General features: G+C 40.0%; 1 protein-coding gene across 25 annotated transcripts in view; it reads right to left on the bottom strand.

Annotated features, from left to right (window-relative positions):
• Positions 1-22,751, bottom strand: part of DLG2 (discs large MAGUK scaffold protein 2) — a 1,003,655-nt gene that overhangs the window by 615,324 nt on the left and 365,580 nt on the right. For 2 of the 25 annotated variants that reach the window (XM_062639114.1, XM_062639119.1), the window contains exon 1: positions 16,114-16,687. The exons of 22 other annotated variants lie outside the window; for them this stretch is intronic. In XM_062639114.1, the coding sequence (XP_062495098.1) occupies positions 16,114-16,215 (102 nt within the window). In that variant the 5' untranslated portion in view covers positions 16,216-16,687. Of the gene's footprint in view, positions 1-16,113; positions 16,688-22,751 lie in introns of those variants that run through there. One more of the 25 variants, XM_062639124.1, reaches the window with a different exon arrangement.

Genomic DNA, 22,751 nt, shown 5'->3' with positions numbered 1-22,751 from the left:
GCCTTCCACTCACTCTTTCTTTGTTCATCCTTTTTCTTCTCCTGTGCTACTTCAGGACAAGTCCCAGCTTTGCCTGGATGTTCAGACAACTTGAGTTAGGTCTGAGTGTAGGAATACACTCAGGCTCCTCACACTAAACTTAGGTTCTGGGTTTTCAGAAGAGGTGACCTACAAACCTCATTGACGTTAATAATTAAAAGTATACAGGAAACAGCCTTCTTCAATAAGTCTTCCTTCCATTTGAGAGCTTCTGTGTCTTACAGAAGTTGCATGAGGACACCGGAAAAGAATAGTCACTGGAGTCGTCTGTCTTTTCAGTAAAGGGAAACTCAGTCTTTTGTGCTATCATTCTCTAGAGCAAGACATGCTATTGAAGAGGCCAGAAGGCTTTCTTCCTTGTTTGAACATGTTGCTTGCTCTAGAGACTGAGGCTATCCTATAGGTTGTGTGCAAAACACAGGATACTCTCACTGTGCCAGCATTACTGATCTAATTGCAGTAACAGTGCCACTACCCTGGGAATATAAGCTTCATAGCCAGCAGCTGATGTACATGTACAGATACTGCTGTCAGTGCTGCAGGCGTGGAAAATGTGCTTTCTGAAGAGCCAGCTGGTGTATTCAAGGGGAAAGGAACTCAGAGAAAGCAAGTCTTTGGCACTGTAATGAAATGAGATTGTACCATATAGGTCTGTATTGAGGAAGACGTTTAGTTAAAATATTCAGTAGAAGTCTCCTCCCTAAAGGAATAGCACTTAATACACGTTAAAATATAATTGTATAATTGGAACTCAAGTGTTTGGGTTATGTAAAAGGTGCTGTAGGCGTATCAGCTTAGACAGAGGTAATTAGATCCTGTATATTAACATTTCCCTCTTAAAGGGATAACCAGCAATATTTTTAGTAGTGGAGATGCTTAAGCCTAGAAACAGAGAAAAAAAAAGGTGCTGTTTGGAACTCCTCATTTAGCCCTGTGTTTACTTTATTCCTACCTCTGTCACTGACTGGTCTGTAAGAAGATTGCCTGTTTAATGCTACCCCAGCTGGGTGCCCACACAATGGCAATACTGCTACTGCTTTTGGTGAAATCAGCATAAAACTGAATTGCCTGCAAGCATCAATCATGGGGCTGAAAATAGGACTAGATAGTAGCATTAAATAATACAATACTTGGCATGTATATATAGTAACAGGTCATACACTGAAGCCACAGAAGTCTGTGATAGGGCCAGGAATAGAACAAATCAGAGCTTTAACCTCCCATGAGTCAAGAGTTAAGAGTTTATACAGAAAAGAGTAAATAGCCACACATCACTGCTTAGCTCAGTCAGTTTGAAGGATACAATAAAAACAAACACAATTTCACTCACAGTAAATCGAACGACAATCAATGGCTCTACAGCATTTTAGTATCCAATTGAAGCCCTTGAAAAATCAAGTGGATGTATGGGACAACAGGTTACTACTCCATCATAGGATGAATACAGGAGAATGTCACTGATTGATTTCTCAGATTTTCAAACACATTGCAAAGCTTTCCAGAGAAGAGGACCTGTTAATTTTGAAAACAGAACACTGCATCTCTAGAACGCAGAACAGCAGAGCATGAATTAGAGCTGTTGTAAGGGTTCTTTTCCTTCTTTTTATAAGATAAAAGAAGAGATGTACAGTTCCTCCAGCCAGGAAAACCAAACAAAGCCAAACAAAACACCTATGTGCAAGGGCTGCACCAGTATTTTCTAATTTCATCACTGTTGTCCATGCCTGGCTTTTCAAAAACAAAAAAAAAAAATACCCACCCAAAAGAAATTCCAGGAAGAAAACCCAGGCCTTAAGCTCCTCATTGAGAAGTCTGTACCAAGCTTTGGAATACAACACAAATCTCAACTGAAAACAAGAGATTAATCCTTACTTCCCCAGAAATATTCCCCAGTTTGCTATTTTTCCCTCTCTGCAATGCCCACTGAAGACTGCCCTATCTCTACTCATATGAGGCTTTCTGAGGAGTTTGAGAAGAGTACAGGTATCTTGTTTCTAGGTAAGTCAAAGCCTGTCCCTGTAAGTGAAGGGAAAAACCTTGGTTTTTTGGTTTTGATCCTAAAGTCTCAGAAGAGCAGGACTTGCGGATTGAAAGAGATGGGTAACCTAAACAGAGCTCTCCAATGCTCACCTGAGAGGCAAAGAGAAGCAAGGAATGATCACCAAGACCCATAGGACAAGCACTGTTGTCTTTCCTTAGTTCAACCCACGCCATGTACGGGACAAAGTGATGAACACCCCTCTTCCAGCAGTATTCCCAGCATAAATATCAAGCAGCTCAATTGGATTTTGCTGTCAAGCTAGTGACTGGAAGTTCTCAATACACTTAATAAAGCATCCTTTCAAAGGCAGCTATTCAGACCAAAAATCTACAGCAAGAGTTACAGAGCTCCTTTAAATATTCAGAGCCTTTTTCACTTGTCAATTTTTCAAGGTGCATTTGTTCAAAAATGTGTTTTCTGTTGCGGAATTGCACCTGAAACTGATCTTTGCAGACAGCACCTGAGCACAATGGTGCATTTGGAAGCAGGGAATAGCAGCAAGTCAACGTGTCTCTAAGCAGTCTGCACTCATCTCAGGGTTCAAGCTGGAGCTCAGCGGCAAACTGCTAAATGGTTGTTTGTATCAACTCTGCAGGCAAGGCCAATAGGTTACCTACAGCTGAAGAAGTGATGAAAACAGCTGTAGTTGGTAGAAAACACAGCCAGAAGGCCACCACCACCTGAAGACTGTTTCCAACCACAAACCTGTCAAGTCCTTGGCTGTCACTGCTCATATTTATGGCACTAAGTGTTTAGGGATAACACTATGCAAGTGCTTTGCTCTTCTTTTGGGATCTCACCTGCTAACCCATACATATGACAGATGCCTCTCAAAGGAGAAGGATCTTTTAAGAACGGCACTGAAACTTCAAACATCATTATACAGGCATGTGTCAGACACAGAAATATTTGGCTTGCACACTGTAGGCTCAAGAACATTATTATAAAGCAGAGAAATTAAATTCACTTACAAAGCTTCACACACAGAAAATGCAGTTTGCAGAGTAACAAGTTCAAAGCCTATTGAGCTCATGCGGGTTGGTATAGCTTCATTATTTTCTCATTCTTTGCAGTACACACTAATATTTTTGAATGAAAAGAAACCATTCCCTATTAGTGACACCAGAAAAATGAATTTTGCCTTGCAGTTGGTGAATTAAGATTATCAGAACTTTTATTCACCTGCAGAAAATAGAATAGCTAAGGAACACCAAAGAAATGCTGTGTTTAGTCTAATTTATAACTTCCTCGTGCTTTGAGTTGTACTCAAAAAAAGCCACTGAATGCATGGCTACATTAGTCCTCTTCAGTACATTTTGTACCAAAGCTTGCTGGTCCTATCCAACTAAAAACCAACAGATACCAATGGACCACGTGTAGTGTTGCCCTTTATACTGATTTGAGACTTTGAGAAGGTTTCGTCATGCTATTCTAAGCATTATAGAAAAAGCAAGAGAATCCAATCTTCTGGGGCCTTGCACCTTTTAAAAGGGCAACAATGCTTTCAGACCAAATAGCCAAATTTCTTTAGGTACTGACTGAGGTCTGAGTAAGTAAGCATCTCAATAAAACTGCCTTCTGAAGCTAAACTACACCAAAGGATAGATGTCTTATTAATACAGTGACTTGGTCTTTAAATTAGTCTTTTACATGGTTTAGCCAAACCCAAAATTACTGATACGGAGGTATATCACCACGATATGCTTTATCAGTCTTACTTGGGACCTCTGCATCAGATTCTCACCATCTAACTAGGTGAATAAGTTAGGTAGGAAATTCAAAACAGAATTTGCTCTCTCCCTTTCTTGGCTTATTTTCATTTTAGTTGCTCTTAATTCAAGGAGTTAAAACCTTCTTAAAGAAATGCTTTAAAAACATTGACAGATTTAACTTATTAGAGTTTTTGACAACAAATTATGTTATTATTTACTGCATCATTTAAAATCCTGTCTGACTTCTCACTTTTGCATAACAAAATTCAGCGACCAGCCAACGTGCGTTTTCCATATAAAGCAAATAGACCTCTGTACCACAAACACATTTGACACTTTGAAATGCAACTTTACAGCCTTAAACAGACATTCCACTTCTCCCACCCACCCACCATCTCATCCAAGGCCTAGAGTCACCAATTTTTTCAGGATTTAAGAGTGGGAGTTTTGCTAATGTAGCAGGTAAGTGCAGAGTTTTGTGACCTGTTTGTGTGTACATACATATATGTGAGAGGGTATGGACACGTTTCCCTATGCCTACTGCTATTTACTCTAGAAACACCCTGATAACTTCATTCTCTCCAACCACATTCACTGACCTGGGGTCTAACAGTGAATTTTAAGTGAGAGCCTGCAACAGCAAAGAAAGCAGATACGCATATTTGGGAAGTAAAGCAAAGCAAGGGAGGAGGTAAGGCATAGTGCTGAATAAAGGAAGCACTGGCAGAAGAGAACTGCTGCATAGTCAGATCCTTAGAAGGTGCTCAATTGCCATCAGAAGTCAAGGGGGCTGGTACTTAAGTATCTCAGGAATCTTGACCTTAGAGTCTCACAAACTCCACCTGAACATTTTTACTAATAGAGAAACTGAAGGACAAAAGGTCCTATATATATGCTAGCCTCTGTCAGACCTCCCAGATTCATCAAAATGGGCTAGATTGACTCTTTCCATACCTTCTATAGGATCAATGGAAGAACAGGGAATAACACCCAGAACATTTAACTTCCTTTCCCAATTTTAAACACTGCATTATGCTCCCCAAATTCCCTTCTGGTTTAGATGAGGAGGCATTTCACCTGGCATTGCTTAAAAACCAAACTGCTTCTGCTGCAAAGTGAGGTGTACGGCTGCATGCCAAATCACCTCTCATTTCTCCTGCTTTCAGTGAAATTTGGATGAGGTAATTTGTAAAGGTCCATTCCAATCAACAGTTCAATGATTCTGTGATTACTTTGTACACATTCTTATAACATGAGCTGATCTATTCCTATCTCGAGTCCTTTCTTTTGTGAATAAACTGAAGACAGTAGGAAAAAAAGTCATCACACTGCAGAACAACTAATTCTCATTTAATAACAGAAAAGTTACTAACTCATGGAGGCCTGTGCTGTCCCTCCTGGTGAATACAAAATCAAGAAACAGCTGCTGTTTGCATGAAGAATGTGGATTAGTTTGAGACCAGCTCCATTTCTCTGGCTCAGCCCACTGAACATTTTTATTCCTGTTACACCAGGAAGAAGTAATTTCTAATGCTCTGTGAAAAGGCACAATCCAGTGCCAGTAAGAGATTTATACATCACATCAGTAGAGATTAGGCAACTGTAGACAGAAAAGTAAACCTCAGCTTTGGGAAGCCAGCTTCACCACAAGATGCAATAGCCTGAGGTTCAGCTCTCAGCGCTGTGAGGGAGATGATGCTGCTCTGTCCTTACAGCTGTGCCTGACCTGAGGAAGCAGGTGTGAAGCTCAGCAGCCCTACAATAACAATTTAATACAAAAGCTCCTTTGTCATAACCAGTTCTTGCGATCCTCTGAAAGTTTGTCTCACAAAGTCTCTCTTCCCTCTGTCTCTGCCAGCTTCCAACACCTTTACAAGCTTTGAACTTCAAGACAGTGGAAAGACATGCCCTTAATGCTGGAAACTTCAAGAGCTGCATGCCTGGAACTCACGTGGGGGTTGATGCATATAGCAAAGAGTGCAAAACACCGGGTCTTTAAGGGAGGAGGTGCAACAGGCTTGCCTGTAATACATGGCAATTAGATCCTCAAGTGCATTTTCTAGGTCATCCTCTTCTCCCTTCTCTGCTTTCCCCTGAGTTTTCTTAATTGTTCTGGGAAGGAATACATGTTTCAAAATGTACCACCAAACTTTGACTTATGAAAACATACTGTCCTGGTTATTTCACAGCCCAAGCTACTGTGTATGGAGCATTAGTCCTCAGTTAACTTTGCCAGTGCAGTAGTATGCTTTCTGATGCTGTCAAGTGTTTAGTTCCTACTCAGCTAGTTTATTATCATGCTCAAGCCAAGGACTGGAAATCCAAGTGCAAACACTAACAAGGGGAATGGAATGTGGAGGAAAAGTGTAAATGTTACTGACAATATTGAGAAGACTTTCAGTCACAGCTCTGCAGATTGTTATGTCCTGGATTTGATGGGACTCTACAGAGCTTTGCTTAATTCATTGTAGGCTTTAGAATCTAGGATTTACTGTGTAGTTTAGGAGAGGCCTATGGCCCTCTGAACTGGACTGAATGCTGCTCCTAGAGGGCAGCCTCAGCAGAATTCCTGAACAAAAATCTGTGTGATGCAGTTGCTGATTTGCTTCCTTGCAACAGGTTTAAGTTCATCAGCTTATCTGCTTCCTGCCTCATGTATCATTATCCTATGACTATTTTTAAACAATCTTTGCAAAATAAAAACTCAAATAACCAGAGCTCTGGAAAGTGCTTCTCCCCTACAGCAATTTTATATAATAAATTAGATGATAGTAACACTACTTGGATGGGTGGAGATTAGAGCCTGTCAGCACTTTCTTAACAAACCCCCTTCTCCAGAGACTTGCAATTCAAACATAACTATTTGCTATGGGCAAAAAAGTGGGATGTGAAAGCTCAGACCTGGAGGAAGAACTTTAAAACAGGATGAACTATAGTATTTCAAGGTATACCTGAAAAAAAAATACCTTGGGGAAAGGCTGGCCAGCAAAAAAGAAGGAGGAAATGCTTTGATTTTCACTGATATCATTCCATTTGCCCCTATACCTTTCCCTACCTTAGCCTCCCCATGGCTTTATGTTGGTCCTTAAAATCAATGCTGCATTGTACTTACACTGCACATTTAATTTCATTTCAGTGCTGCATGCATGAAATAACTGCTCATTCTCAAGTATTATCAACTTGATTTTCTAGATGGAGACACAAGGCACAACTTGCCTCAGGCCACAGAAGGAACTCTGTAAGTGCCAGGAATAGAAATCGGGAGTTCCTGTTCCTTGCCTTAAATTGAGGCCACAGACCCCTCTCTGGCTGTGACTGTTTTCTTGATGTTTTATGGATGTGATTATTCTGTTATGGAAGTACGTTTAATACAGACTAGGATATCGCCAGGATACGTAAGGATTTTAAGGTATCTCACTGCCAGCTCACAATACCTCAGAAACACTGCGCCAGGACTAATAGACTTCAATAGCTGGCTGTTATAAGCTATATACCAGTCTTGCAAGGTGGTAGAAAAGCAGGCATTACTAATTTAAATGCCCTTATAGGTAGGCAAATTTTTAATTCATTGAACTTAAACTTCTCTCTTACTTGCAGGACCTATAGTTAATAAAGTGTAAGTGGATAAGGCTAAACTGGTGGGAAGTATTTGAGGGTGGAGCACCCCTATGTGCTAGACACAGGGTCTCTTGCATTTTGAGTCCATGGCAAGTTTTTTATAGACTTGAGCTTAGAGCTCTAACACAATATACCTGGGTATATTCCAGGTGGACTGTCACAGGTGTGGTGGCTGTAGGTCCAGAAGAACCAGACCCGACAGAGCTATTATGGCCTCTGCCCTGTTAGATTTTTCAAGCTCCCAGCTGTGGAATCAGGACTGAGACCTTTACATTACATCTAGTATGCTAAATACATCCATTTCTTTGACAGGCTGAGAAAATTGGGGCTGTTCAGCCCCGAGAGGAGAAGCTGCATGGAGACCTCAGAGCAGCCTTCCAGTATCTGAAGGGGGCCTACAAGGATGCTGGGTAGAGACTCTTCATCAGGGACTGTAGTGATAGGACAACGGGTGATGGGTAAAAACTCAAACAGGGGAGACTGAGGTTAGATTTAAGGAAGAAATTCTTTACTGTGAGGGTGGTGAGGCACTGGAAGAGACTGCCTAAAGAAGCTGTGATTGCTCCATCCCTGGCAGTGTTTAGGCCAGATTGGATGGGGCCGTGATCAACCTGTTCTAATAAAAGGTATCCCTGCCTTTGGCAGGGTTTGGAACTAAATGATCTTTAAGGTCCTTTCCAACCCAAACCATTCTGTAATTCTATGATTCATTATCCTTGGTTCCCAGGAAAAGTTGCTGGGAGAAGCTTGTGTCCATGTTGCTATTAAAGAGGTATTTTTATCAAATGAAACTGGGAGATGTGTTGCAGGCTTTCAAATAACATGTGAAGCCAAGGGACAGAGGTGGATGATATTTGAAGATACAACTGAGAGGACTGGCTGTAGGCTGCAAGTAATCTTCCTTGATGCAGTCTCATCCATACTCCCTCTTGGAAAGTCCATGAACAGCCCTTCAAGCCATGCGCACAAATTGTCTTGAAAGAGCTTGTCAACACCCCAAAATACAGTGAAGGGCCAAAACTAACAATTTTGCAATATAGAGTATCAGGAGTAGAGTAGTTGAGTATACTCATTAGCCCTCTTTTGCTTTTACTTAGGGCTACTGGCCCTAAGTCTGTAGTTACAGGTTTTTTCCATAAAGGATGAGTTCACATTTTGCAAAGAAATCTATATGTCTACATTGTCATCTGCAGGCAGCTACCTGTTGAGATGAGATCTGTACCACACTTGCCATAGCTACAGAGCCTCCAGGTGATTCATTTTGTGCACTTCAGTGCTGACACCAGCTTACATCTTTCCGAAAATTCATATTGGGCATATTGCATTTAATTACACTGAGCAGCTGTGAGCATCTCCTGAAGGAAATCTCCCCAGTACGATGCGTCAGGGTTCTCAGAATCAAGGTTTCTGAAATGCCAGTTCGAGGAAAAAATGGAAAACAAAACTTCTCAGTTTCTCTAAGAGTCTGACATCTTCTCAGAAAGCCTGTTTTCTGGCCACGTGCAACATGGTAGGGGTATTTGAGCATTAAGGGATGCAAATGCTCATTGAAGCTGGGTGAAGAGGACTGTTTTTACCTTACAGATTCATAATGATACTCTCAATACACTCCGTAGCCAAACAACTCAAAAGAATAGCCCAAACTGACTTAATATTTCATCAGATCATTCCGTGCCAACTCTCCTGGGATTATAGATGATTAACTCCCACAGGGAGTCAGAGGAATCCCCATCAGTAATCTTTCTTCCCATTCAAGTTCCCATTGTGTTCAGCACCACCCCCAGCTAGGCTCTCTTCAAGAATCCTGTCCTTAATGATTATTAATACTATTTTGAATGCTTAAAGCTGAAGGAAATATAGTCAGGAAAGCGCAAGTAATAAGTATCTATATTTTCTTCATGACAATATTTCTAATAGCTATACTGCAAAAATAAAAGCTACTTTTCAAAGATCAGGAGAGCTGTTCTGTGACAGCTTTCAGTTTTATTGCTATTATCACTTAAATATATTTATATAACACCATTTATCATCATTCTTTTCTATGACACCTTATACAGTTACAATGAAAGTCTATATATTACCTTCTCTTAGTAATTAGTTTGAAAAATCAATCAGCACATGTAACCGTGCATCAAGTCATTCCAGTATTTATACATTTCTATTTGAAAGTACCTCATTTTATGCAATTATTATGTATAATTTAAAGCAGAAGTATAATTTAAACATTGAGTGTCTGAGCAAACTCTGAGCTTCTCCTTCAAAATATTCAGTAACTTCTATATGAATTCTGACTTTTTCCATAGGTGCGTTTTATTGCCATAGTATCTAACTCAGTGCTTGTGACCATGACACTCAACTCTACTTTGTTACTAGCTTAAAAGAACCCCAAACCTATTTCTCACCATAGCTATATGTACAATGGTACAATACAGAAGGTATGCATAGCATCCTTTGGCTTCAGGTGAATTTTAAGTAATCTAGAGTGGTGAAAATCAGACTCCACTGCTGTGCTATTAGTGAGTATCCTTATAGTGATGACAGAAACATGTACAGCAAACATCATGGGCCATCCCGTCCAGTGTCCAGCCCCTGATGGCAGCTAGAAACAGATTTTCTGCCAAAATATGGAGAAAAGGCCAGTGATTCAAAATGATGCAGGGACTGAAGATCCCACCTACAACAGAAGTTTCTTTCAGTGCATACACTTTTCAAAAAACAAAGCTTCATTTTAAAAGCCACTTTTAGCATTGTCTTCTTAATGGAAATTGAGTGCACATTTGTTAAGGAGTGGTTTCTCAGGGAATCTCCTACCAGCCATCCATCTCCTTCACAGCGTACAGGGAGCTTGTGGGCAGGACAGGGGCAGAAAAGTGAGATGCGGTATTTTCACACGAGCAGAATTATTTTTAACATCTGATCTTGATGCTTTTAGAAAATGCCTGGGCATCACCCCCCTCAGACGTTGGCCAGTGCCAGTGAATGACAGCAAGCGAGTGAGCTACCTCCAAGACTGAAATGGCAATGCCTGTTTGAATACCCTAACCAGTGACTTGGCTCCTACCTGAGTAAAGAGACAGGCCCAGCATTTCAGAGGATGCAAGACCTAACAATATTATTTCCATTCTCCATCTAGCCAGACCTCACCAGTGTTGCTTTCTCTTCTTGCCTCCTCAAAACCCTTGCCCAGGCCACTGCCTTCTCATCCTACCACTGAGCTGCTGTCTCTGCATCTACCTTCATCATGCCTTTCCTCCATTTGCCCCACATGGATCTTCCTCCTCCTGCCTCCTACCTCTCCTTGTACCTCCTGCAATACTGATTTCTGCAACACCCACTCTGAAAAATAATAAACTCAGGATCATTTACTAACTTGCAGTCTACTCACCTTGATACCAGACTATTTCACCAGTGCAATGCTCCTCAATGGAACAAGAAGTCCTGAAGAGCAGGATCTGCTTTATTAACTTTTCAATAGTGGGAGGAGATCCTGGCAGGGTCCCACAGCCTTATAACTTACTACTTTGGCCTCAGAAAAATTCAAGCTGGTGGCCTTGAAGTACAATGTATAGTTCATCTGTTCCCGTACACATTGATGATGGGTGGGAGCTGCTGGGAAGGGAGCTGCGCTTGTACTTGAGCCAAGAGTTTTAAAGTGTAGAGGGTTAGGCAATACCTAACAGAAAGAAAAGATATGGCAAGCTGAATGTGCTTTGGCTTGCACCCCATGGTAGTTTGCATAGATGCTATGCCAGAGAGAGAAAAACTCTCCCTTCCTTGAGCCCTGTACACTAATGCACAAATCCTCTGTGACACAACCAATCATACTCAGAGCCACTTGCCAGTGGCAATCCTCCATCTCTTCTGCAGCTCCTTCTATTGCTGAGCATTTTTATTTTAACACCACAGTGGCCCAACAAGAATAATATGTGGAAGTAGGTTTCTCAGTGCCACTGTCAAAAGTTATGCATAGCAAGTGGCAGTAATGTTCCAGCTGGCTTACTCTGCTGATTGTCTATGAATAAGCAGTGAACACTTACAGAACATTCTCAAACCCTATACAATACATTGGTTTCTATACATGGATCACAGAAGTCAGAATGACCACAAACTTTTACATCTGTCCAGTTCGGGTGTCCCAAAAATCAGAACTGAAATATGAGAGTGGAGTCAGAGGTTATGTCCACATCAGCAAGCAGCAGGAATGGAGCCACAGGATGAAAAGCTGGTAAGAACTCAACCATAACATTACACATTTTGTGTTTTACTTTGAAATAGTGTTAACCTATTTTTACAAACTGAATACCTGCAAGATTTTAGAGTACTTGGTGTCTTCCTGGAGTTCATCTTTCTGCTTAGTTTCATTAAAAAGGCATTCTGTTTACACACTCCAAGCCTACTCTGTAATGCAAAACAAAGCAGGACACATGGGTAGAGCTGGGAGATTAATTTCAAAAGCTCATTTATCATTTGAATGAATATTCTACAGAACTACGACCAGAAACCACCTCAGACTCTCCCATGGAATGCAAAATCCCACTTGACTTCATGGAGATGCATCAAGAAGCTAAAGCATGCAAGCCTTTGAGCATGGTCTACTGTGTATCATACCTAGTTGGAGAAGTACATTACCTTCTTCTCAAATTACTGTTTCTTACAATTACCAGACCTAGGCTATGACAATATAGAGACTATTCTCAATTAAGAACTAAGTGACATTATCAGAGTTTGTTCAAGAGGCTAACACCAGTACAGAAAACTAGTAGTTTTCTAGTAGTTTGGTCATGATAAAAGTAATAAATATGAATACCAAGACATTTAGTAATACCATCTAATATTTGTTTTAACAATAAAACCTTCTGTAATGCAACAGTTTTTCAAAACATAGAAGTTTTGGCAGCTGAAGAAACAAGTGGTTTTACTTCTACACTCACTTTGGGTAACGGAATAGGTCACTATTTTGCTATTTCAGCTAAAACAGAAAAGTAGTTGGAAAAACCCACCAAAATCAGTTGTTGTGCTGGAGGACTGGTTGTGATAAATGTGCTAAGAGGAAAGAAAGGGGACAGGGAAGAGAGAGAGGCACATCTTATCCCTTTTTTTAAAAAAAAACAACTTTTAAATTTTACCAGGACAGACATAAAAATAAACCTCATTCAGAGATTTATTACAATACCTAGTCAAGGTCAAAAATCAGGGAAGTCACTTATCTTTCAGGGGCATCTCCTCAATATCTATTTTCAACATGTAGAGGTAAAGGAGATAAGGCAGAAAAACACTTCCATGTGAGTGTCAAAATTGTGGCTGAAATGTAATTTAAGAATGTCTCAGTCAACCTGAAATCCCTTCCCAGCATTCCTAACAAGAGCAAAATGAGCAGGATATTAAGAGTCAGGAGGTAACTCTTCTGCAGTACTGAACAAACTATTACAGGGCCCAATTCAGCAAAGTGAGTAAGCACACACTGACATTTAAGTGTGCATTTAAGTCTCATCATCTTCAGTAAGAATCTGATATATGTTTCAGCACTCCTCTCAATGGAGATCTGGGAACGCAGGTCTACCTTACACACAAGACATCCTTTAATCCATAGACAGCCAAATCCAAATCAGCCTGGTAGCTATGAAGCAACTCTAGGACTCAGGGGACATACATTCAAGTCCCAGCCCTGCAAGATTATGAATAAGACAGTTCTGCAAAACACCTCATGGCACCTGAGGGCCATATTTTGAAACCTGCTTATTCCCTCTCTGCTTCAGCTCTGTACTGCTGCAATAGAAACACTGGTACTTCCCTACCAGAAATGGGAGAAGTGCTTGAATATGGTGAAGTAGGTTGCAGTAGTGCCACTTCAGGTAGACATTACCTTGCATTGCAAATTCAACTGCTCTGAATTCTTTGCAATTTCAAGGTCAAGGATCATAAAACTGGATGTTATTGAAAGTAAAGGCTCAGGACAAGGTTAACTATCAAAGTTCAGGAAATCAAGTTGAAAAGAAAAGCTTCCCGCAGGCGCAGTTAAGACTCTTCTACTGCCTTCTTTGGAACATATGGTGTAGTAAAACATGCACACTCTCTTCCTGCCCCCCCACATTAACTCCCTGGCACCACCTGTTAGGAGTGAGCAGACTGAAAAAAATACAGCACTGGGACCAGATCAAAATGGGTGTAATGGTTTTGATGTGGTGCATTTCTCTTACTCACTTCTGTGCCCATAGAAAAAGAAGACTGTATCTGGTGTAAAATTAAAAGTAAAACCTGTAAATACAGCGTGAGCAATACTGCAATCCTGTAACTTGCTAGTTACCTGACCTGGTCATTTTATCGCTTGGAGATATTTGCCTGAACTTTGAATTCCTTTGTAGACTATTCCACCAACTAGATTTCCTCTGCCACTCGGAATTAGGCATATGACCCTCCTTCCTGAGTTCAAGAACAACGTGCTTGTAGAAGTCATAATATTATGAGCATGTTTAGATACATGATTTCATGCCATGTAACTAAAAGATTTCCTAAACAGAAACATCCTTACTTCTTGTTCAGACTTCTTGGCTTGTTAACGATGGATCTGCACCCATAAATCTAGAAATATAACCCTATGAGTCCAAAGCAGAAAGTCATTTATTTAGATATGGGCTGCAGAACAAATGGAAATGAGAAAAAGGTATTTGAAGTGATGCATTGGTATGTGTACAGAATATCTCATGTGTGCTTGACAGTGGTATCAAAGAGTACTAACCCAACATGTGTTGAACCAACCCAAGATAACTCAGTTTGCTCATTCTCCTTCTCATCTTTCTGAGAATGATCACCATCCCACACATCCACTTTTCATTCGAGAAGTAGTCCATAGACCACCACAAGAAGATAAAACGTTGACTGTGAGTAACTAATGAGCTTGAAGCACTAAAGAAAGAGGAGGAAAAAAAGTTGGAAATTTTTGATTTTTATTCTCTTGCTCCTTCCTAACAGGATCTGAAAAATCATGAAAGAACTTAAGTGCATCAAAGAATGTCCTTTGAAAATCATGCTTACAGGCAGGAATACAAATTGGATACTAGTCCCCAGGCCACTGGCCTACCTTTGTAGTAGGATGGCTTGCATTTTATTTTCCCAACTAACAGTTCACTTTTAGTAATTAGAATTTAATACTGGAAAGTGAGAGAGGTTAAGTTTTTAAAGGTAAAATAAGAAAGAAAAAAAAAGAAAAAAGAAAAAGGATGTTTCTCATGAAAAAGATGAAAATTAAAAAAGCTCTTAAACTGTTAAACTCTTGATGCTATTTATATCACTAATGGCATCGTGACACAGCAATTAAATTATAACCCTTTCACTAATAGAACGTATTATTGCCTATTTATAATGGAAGTAAGGAAACAAGAAACTTTAGTTCAGGAAAGTCTCGAGTCACCAGAGATGTAGGCAGGCTGCAGTTTGAGGAAAAGAAGTAGACAAATAATATGTAAATATTGACTGTAACCTAGTTTGAGTTTAAATATATTATACGAAGTAGTAGATGATCTGTCATTAACCTCTAGCTGAACTATATTTAGGGTGCACTGGGCCATCTATAACCTATTTCCTAAAGTTACTTGATTTTATTTAGGCTACTCTGTCACATAGGAACTCAGAAAATTGCACTGCATTCCCTAGTTTGTGGACTGTACAACTAAAATCGGGTTTTTGTAGTTTAGCCATTTTTGAGGGTTAAAAAGTTACACAGGTGATTTTAAAATAATTACTATTGCTACCATTTTTATGTAACTATATTTCCTACCCTATTTAAACATAGAGGAACAGTTTTAATATCAGCCAGTATTTAAGGATACCAAGAAAAAGGATGGGACAAAATCTGTACACACCCCCCTCCCCCAGTAAAATCAGCATGATTGAACCAGTGATCCAATAATGAAACTTGTTTACCTAAAGAAAATAAGTTTTAAAAACATGCCATCACTTTTCAATCATTTCACTAAAATAACAGAAATAACAAACAACGCTGGTTATAGACTAATGTCAAGTCAGGATGCATATAGGTAAAAATACAGTCCAATCCAACACCTTTCTTAAAAAATAGGGGTGGGATTGCATTACACAGGCAGAAAAGAAACTTCTCTGGCTAACTGCGCCACCTTTTGATTTCAATTTAAAAGAGAAATTAAATGATTGTCCAGCTCCTTAAAGAAAACACTTATTTAAAGATACTCCTGTAGACTTAAAAATGGGTTCAGGAGCTCACTTTGTGTATTTCGTACAGAGAAGTGCAGGGCTGTAACATTTAGTATTGCTTTTATGGTTAAAAGCCATGCCAGCAATAAAAATGGAAAAAGAAAAACATTCAATCTGGTTGGTTTGTGTTTTTGTAATAGCAGATTACACATCAAAATCAATAAAGCCGGGCAAACGGCAGAGTAGTGGTTTAGTAATCTTAGCACTGTTAGTTAAGTATACAATCAACTCTAAAACAAATACTTCATAATCCGTTAGATTCTCCTATGTATTTCTATACTCATACAACCCTGGGAAATAAGGAAGCTTTACTTCTGATTCTTTTTTCTTAACATTAAAAACGGATCGGCTGTAAGCCCTGATTTATAGGCAACATATCGCAATTTGCACTGAAATCTCTAGTCAGACATGAAATTAAATAGCACAGATATTCAAAGGAGTTACAGCATGCATTTAAATACATTAACCACATCCTACCTTGCATCCAAACATCAACGACAAAGTGTTGTTGGTGCATGCAACTTTGCAGTGGCAAATCATTGGTGTAAAGCAGTCAGGATTTTTAACAATAGGGCACATTCCTTTAGTGCTGCAGTAGTGGCAGCCTACTGAAGGCTAAAAACAAGTAGCTAATACAGCACATGGAGTGGCAACATATGCTGCTCAACAGCTAGCTTTTCTCTTGCTGGTCAGAAGCAGCCTGCTTGAATCTCTACCTGTGTCCCATTCAGCCATCCCCTTCTTTGTTGATGAATCAGCGATGCAGCATTGATCACGAATCTCAGGATTTCCCTTCCTCGGGGAAATTAGTTTTCACATCGGGGAAAAAAAAAAGGGGGGGTAAAAAAGGAGAGAAAGAGATGGAAATGAGGGGGACCAGCAGGTGTGGCAGTATTAGCATGTAAAAGGATGTAAACGCCTACTCATAACAATCACATAAGATTGTCATGCTAGCTGAAGTGGGCTGAAATTATTCCATCGGAAGAAAAATACTGCAGCTCCTGATTTGGTAAAAAGCCAGTGAGTTGCTGCAATACATAGTCATTGTGGGGAGAGAAGAGGGAAAAAAAAAAGAAAGAATTACTTATCTAAGAAGCCAGAATCCTCAGCCTTTATCAATATGCATTCCAGTAAGGATTCCCTTCCCCGCGCCTCCCCGAGAAAAAGAATCAAATCAGTCGCAACTCCGGAGAAGCGATGACCTTTGCTTTCCCCAAAAAGATGAATCTCGGCATGAAAAAAAACCTGTACTCAAAGCTGAAAATCCCAGATGCTGGGAGTTTGCAATCAGAGAAACACAAGTAACATTTATCCAATCCTGGCTTGCCACATGGGAGCTTTCTCCAGGCACAAATTTACAAATAGACAGGTTGAAGGATTGCAGGAGACACTGAATAAAGATATAAAGTTACAGGGAAAATGCACAGCTTGAAGCTTAAAGCTCTACCCTCTTTAAACTCTCCTTTGGAAGCAATGTAACTAATGACTCCAGCCAGTACTATAACCCTACAACCTGCAAACAGCTTGCTGTATTCCAGAAATGCAATAATTAAAGAAGTTTGGGAGCATTAATGCCGGTTTGGATTCAGTTACAGCTGTCGCTGCTCCTTCAGTTAAAGCAACACCAGCTGAAAATGCATAATAAAGCATTTGGATGAGCAAACCGCTAGCTGTGCTTTTTAAGAGGATTATTTATATCAAAAGTTGGATGAATGTATCCTTCAGCTTTAGGTTCGGTTATGGCACGCACACAAATGCAAAATGAAAAGGCTACGATATAGAAAGTGATGTCTTCAATGCTTTCACAGCTGACAGCAAGGTAAACCCAGCAGTTGTTTCATAGTGACTTAACCCTGCTTTTTTGCAACTCACCAAGCTCTGCCTATCAAATTAGAAACTCTTTCTAAAGAAATGAGAGCAGCTTGTCTCCCTGGCAATCGCGAGCGAGTTCTTAAGGCACAACTGAAACAATTTTCTGTAATAAGCCCTAACTAGGAATTTGTTACACAACAGAATGGTGAAAATGGCACACGGAGGTCTCTGTGTGCAGCCAGGTCAAGCAGCAAAGAGGTGGAATTGTACAGATCCACCTGAGACTGCAGACCCTAATGTGGGAGACCTATGAAGATTTTATATTTGTATAAGTATTTATACATGCATGTCTATTACATATATGTATCTAAATGTTAAGTAGAATTTCTTCAGTATAACTTATCCTTCCTTTACAAAGTTCAAAACCATAAAAGAACCATTTCCTTAAACAGCTTTGATTCTACTCTTTCTTTTGCACCATGCCATAATTTCCTTTTTACCCTGGGTTTTCGTTTGTAGCTAAATTCCAACTTGGTAGAACATTTTCCAGTTATTGTTTCTTACTCTGCATTTTTGAATTCAAGAGTTTGCAAGAGCCCAAGCTCAATAAAATGATAGCAGTTTCTAGATTGAAGTGACAGATAGAACTGCTCCACATTTAGAGTTGCAACCCAGTTTCATTCCTGAAGATTTATTTCTTGCAAATAACAGGCTCTTAGAATCCAGTGTCCTCAATTCATTCAGCTCATACTTCTTCCCCTAACATGTCATGGGAGTTCACTACAAGATGCCATCAATAATCTAAGTTTCTCCAACCTGTTAGTCCAAAGTGACATGGCAGCAGCATTTGTTTCTGACTTGTTGTAGTAGATATCATCTGAAACAGTGACTGAGCCTGTTTAGAAATGTACCATGGTGACAAACAGCAGCCATAACATTGCTGTATCTTTGATCTGTTTATTCCTAGCTTGCCTGTCTCATTATTAAGCTATATATTATCCAGATTTTCTTTCAAGTACTGTCTCTCGCATAACCAGCACTGGTGTAAATATAGAAAAGTGTAGTTTCCATGACAATACATTCCATAGTTACAGCCAGCAGCCACTATCATTAAAACATGAATCACAGTGCTACCTTAAGGTGTGAGCACACTACATCACTGGCCTTAGAAGCGTTCATTTGGGAGGGGGGGTGGCATGACAATATTTTTGGAAGATACTACTACATAAATGCCAGAAAACTGTGCTATATAACTGGTTTAGAAGTTCAAATATCCACCCATCTTAGACATCTAAGTGATCAGTAACACTCTCAATCTGTCCTAGTAATTAGCATTTCCAATATCAGAATACATTGCATCTGCACTTTCCAATGTTTTAAACATGATGTCCTGATCTAAAACTGGTCTCAATCACACAAATGTTATTTTCAATTAATATTCACAGTGACTACTTAAAATCACCTGCCTTTAATCTCAAATTTAGATCTCAAAGAAGGGAAAGAAAATTAGCCACTTAACTTCTTGGATCTTTTGGATCTGACTGCATTCAGCTGGCTTGTTCTCTCAGAAGGAAGGACTTTTCTGTTCATTAACTTTCCAACTTCTTTCCTGGTCCCTGACCCTATTGCAGATTTTCAATCAGAACTGGTTACACCCATGATTTCAGTTCAGTGTTAAGGTGCATCAAACACCAACCACCTGAGTATTGCACAAGGCACAAAATACATCCCTTCACACTAATTGTTGCTTTCAAGTGAAAAACTGTTACTTGACACACAGTCATTTGGGAAAAGATCAGAAAAGGAAGATTCATTCCAATGGCAGATTGGAATAACTCGTATCTCAACTGTCCAAGACATTTACTTCAATTAAGTGACAACCACATATAGAAAACTGACATAAGAAAACATTTGCTCAGAGATCCTACTCTATCTTTATTTTTTTCCCAGTAGCACTCATCACAGACACAGAAGTAGACTGCTAATTGGCAGGAAAGGCTATTAAATCACAGCCATACTGCAGGAGCAAGGGTTCTCAGAAAATCTGTGTCCACTTTTTGCTCTGTATGATGGCATATACAAAAGAACATATGTTGTGGTGTTACTGTGTGAAAAGAGAGTCCACAGATCTGCTGAGTTTTGTGAGCCCTGCAATTTTCTTTGGACTTGAATGCACTGATCCAGACCACTGTGCTGCCACAATGAAGTGCACCTTTTCTGCTGTTAGCAAAAAGCAAATTGCAGTGTACTTATTGTCACAAACTTCAAGTAAAATTACCCTACCAGTGAATGTCACCTGCTGCTGTCTGAGCTTAGTGTTTGCAAAAGTTACTCTCTCCCTCACCTGATGGATGTGGGAGGAACAAGAGCCATTGTTCCATGTATCATCCCCATTTGGTCCATTCAGCTGGTAAAATTCCTCTGGCTCTACCAGTCCCTCTGGCATTTGCCTTCACCCAGCCATTCCAGGTTCTCTGATGATGTCTGTCTTTCATATCGCACCATAATGTGGAAATAGATGAATCAACTTGGAACAACTATTTCTGAATGTATTATGGCCATGTTTACATAGAAGTTCCTCACCTAATGTGTATATACCTCTCCCTGTATTGGAGCTAGTTCAAATAACAACCGTTAGTGCTGCACCTGACATATCGCGTGAGAATCTAGAAGACCAATATAGGTAAAAAAGAAAAGGCCTGGAGATTCACAAAGACTTTTTAGATATTCCGCCTTGACGATATTATAATATTTAATAGTTCCTTTTTTCCTTTATTTCTTTTACATTTCTGAAGTGCCATAGTATAGATTTGTGTGTTTTCCCTTCCCTGTTTTCACTGCTCAACTTTTTGTTTGGGTGCTATACCATTAAAAATTCCTCTAACTCCTTACCACATGCATTAGATACCAGAAGATCAAGATGATCTATAGCCCCTTGCCCAAGCTATATGCATCGTTAACTTTCTTCTAATCTTCTGTTAGAACTCAAAATTACTTTCTCTGTTTCCCTTCTCTGAATTCCCCGTACACTAATCAAGCCTCCTAAAAACCAAAGCTGTCTTTGACAGTGATTAAAGAGAAGTTGTCTTCTCAAAGAATCAGATGAAAGAAAAAGGGAAAAAGCTTGTTGCACCACAGGCAGCATGTACGAAAGGAACCAGAGAATATAAATATAAAACAAACTTGAAAGATCCCCATCAAAATCAAAATGACTGCACACAACAGTGTCACATGTTCCTTTAGAACAAAAGAGTCTCAAACCTCTAGTCAAAACCAAAGTTTTCACAGCTGTCCTGTCATTTGGAAGGACTCTACTTAGATCATTTCAAGGACCTCAGCTATGTCTACGCTTTAGTTGAGCTGGTCATTTTGGGGAATAGAATGGAGATGGCAAGGCTTTGTTTTGCTGATATTGGTCTACTGGTGAGTATCAGAAGCCAGAATCAAAGAATACTTCTGGTCGGAAGGGACCTTTAAAAGCCTTCTAATTCCCTGTCCAACTGGCCTTGAACACTGCCAGAGATGGGGCAGCCACAGCTTCTCTGGGCACCCTGTGCCAGCACCTCAGCACCCTCATCATAAAAAATGTCTTCCTACTATCTAGTCTGAATCTCCCCTCTTTTAGTTTAAAGTCATTATCCCTTGTGCTATCACAACAGGCTCTGCTAAAAAGTTTGTCCCCACCTTTCTTATAAGTCCCCTTTAGGTACTGAAAGGCTGCAACGTCTCCCTGAAGCCTTCTCTTCTCCATGTTGAACAACCCCAAGTCTCTCAGCCTTTCCTCACAAAAGAGGGGCTCCAGTGCTTTGGCCACTTTTGTGTCCCTCCTCTGGACTTGCTCCAACAGATAATGTCTTTCCTGTGCTGAAGACTCCAGGGCTTTAGGCAGTACTCCAGGAGGGGTCTCACCAGAGCTCTGGAGGAGAATCCTCTCCTTCAACCTGCTGGTTGAGCCTCTTTTTTTTGCAGCCCAGAACGCAGTTGGCCTTCTGGGCTGCGAGTGCACATCATGGGAGGCCACCCAGGAAAGACCCTACATCACTGAATATCAACTATATCAATGGAGAAGCTAATATTTTGTGATCTATCCATACCTCATACAAAGCAATGTTTGAACTTGCACTAAGGGATGAGATTGAATTTTCACCCCTGCTCTTTAAAATGGGGACAAGGTGACTTTTTTGTGTCCAAATGCTCAAGGCGCTAGATCTGGCCTGCCATAGGAAGGAGTAGAATATGGCCACTTTAATGGAGGTGGGACAGGCAGTCCCAGGGACATCTGTGTAGAGACAAGTTTGTTACTTCTGTGAGATACCATTGTGACTGCCGGGACCCACCTCTTTTATGCCATGAGCAGCAGCTGCTTCATCTCACACGGTGGCTTATGGCAGACGGTTTTGCTTTCCCAAATCCCTGCATATAGACAAGGATCAGTTGCCAGTTGGCTCTTGCAAACAGCAGACCCTGTTGGTGGAGAGCTCTTTGCTTTGCCTAGAGCTGACAAGAGCATAGACAACCCATGGAGATAGAAAGTTCTCCTTGAGCGCCTTTATATCATGGCATGGAAGAATATAGATAGGCAGAGGAGAGCTCAGATGCTGTGAAAAACACCTATGCATCAGGAATTCAGATGTGGTAAGCAGCTTGGAAAGCATTAAATGACTCAATCTCTCCACCTGAAGATGAAGATAATGCCTTCTAATTAAATGCCCATATCTTGAAGTTCACGCTCATATAGACAGTGATTTTTAAGTTAATGGGAATAGTCTTAATGAAAAGTACTCACATTCACAAGTATTTACACATTTTAAAGTGCCAAATTACCAGCATAGTTTTGTATTTTTAACTAGTGAAAAACTGTCTGAATTATTTAAGAAAACAATTTTACTCGAACTATTTACAAAGTCACCAACTGTATAGAATTCTTTAAATTAACTTCTTTAGCCAAAGTTTCTCATTTAAAAGAAAAATGAGAGAGGGGGGAAAAATTACCTGAATTGAATACCAGCTTGAAGGAAAAACCCAAGCACAATACTGCCAGTCCTCAATACCTACAAAACAGCCCTGCTTTTCTGAAGATTCCTATTTATATCTTGTGCTAGAACTTTTAAGAATTTCTGTGACAAATTAAACAGAAATAAAGGCCTGGTCCTGCTGACACAGACTGAAAACACGCACACAGCACATTCAGAATATATATGCCCTACTTTAATGTCATTATGGAGACCTCCCGATTTATTTAAGTGATCATAGTCTAATACACCTGCACCTAAATGAGCATGAAATGATTAGCTGAGCCACCG

The sequence above is a fragment of the Pezoporus occidentalis genome, unplaced genomic scaffold, assembly GCF_034315485.1.
Source record: "Pezoporus occidentalis ecotype Australia unplaced genomic scaffold, CSIRO_AGI_Poc_V1 ctg6, whole genome shotgun sequence".
Taxonomy (NCBI): Eukaryota; Metazoa; Chordata; class Aves; order Psittaciformes; family Psittacidae; genus Pezoporus; species Pezoporus occidentalis.
Note: the sequence above shows the minus strand (reverse complement) of the source record. Positions and strands in the feature narration are given on the sequence as shown.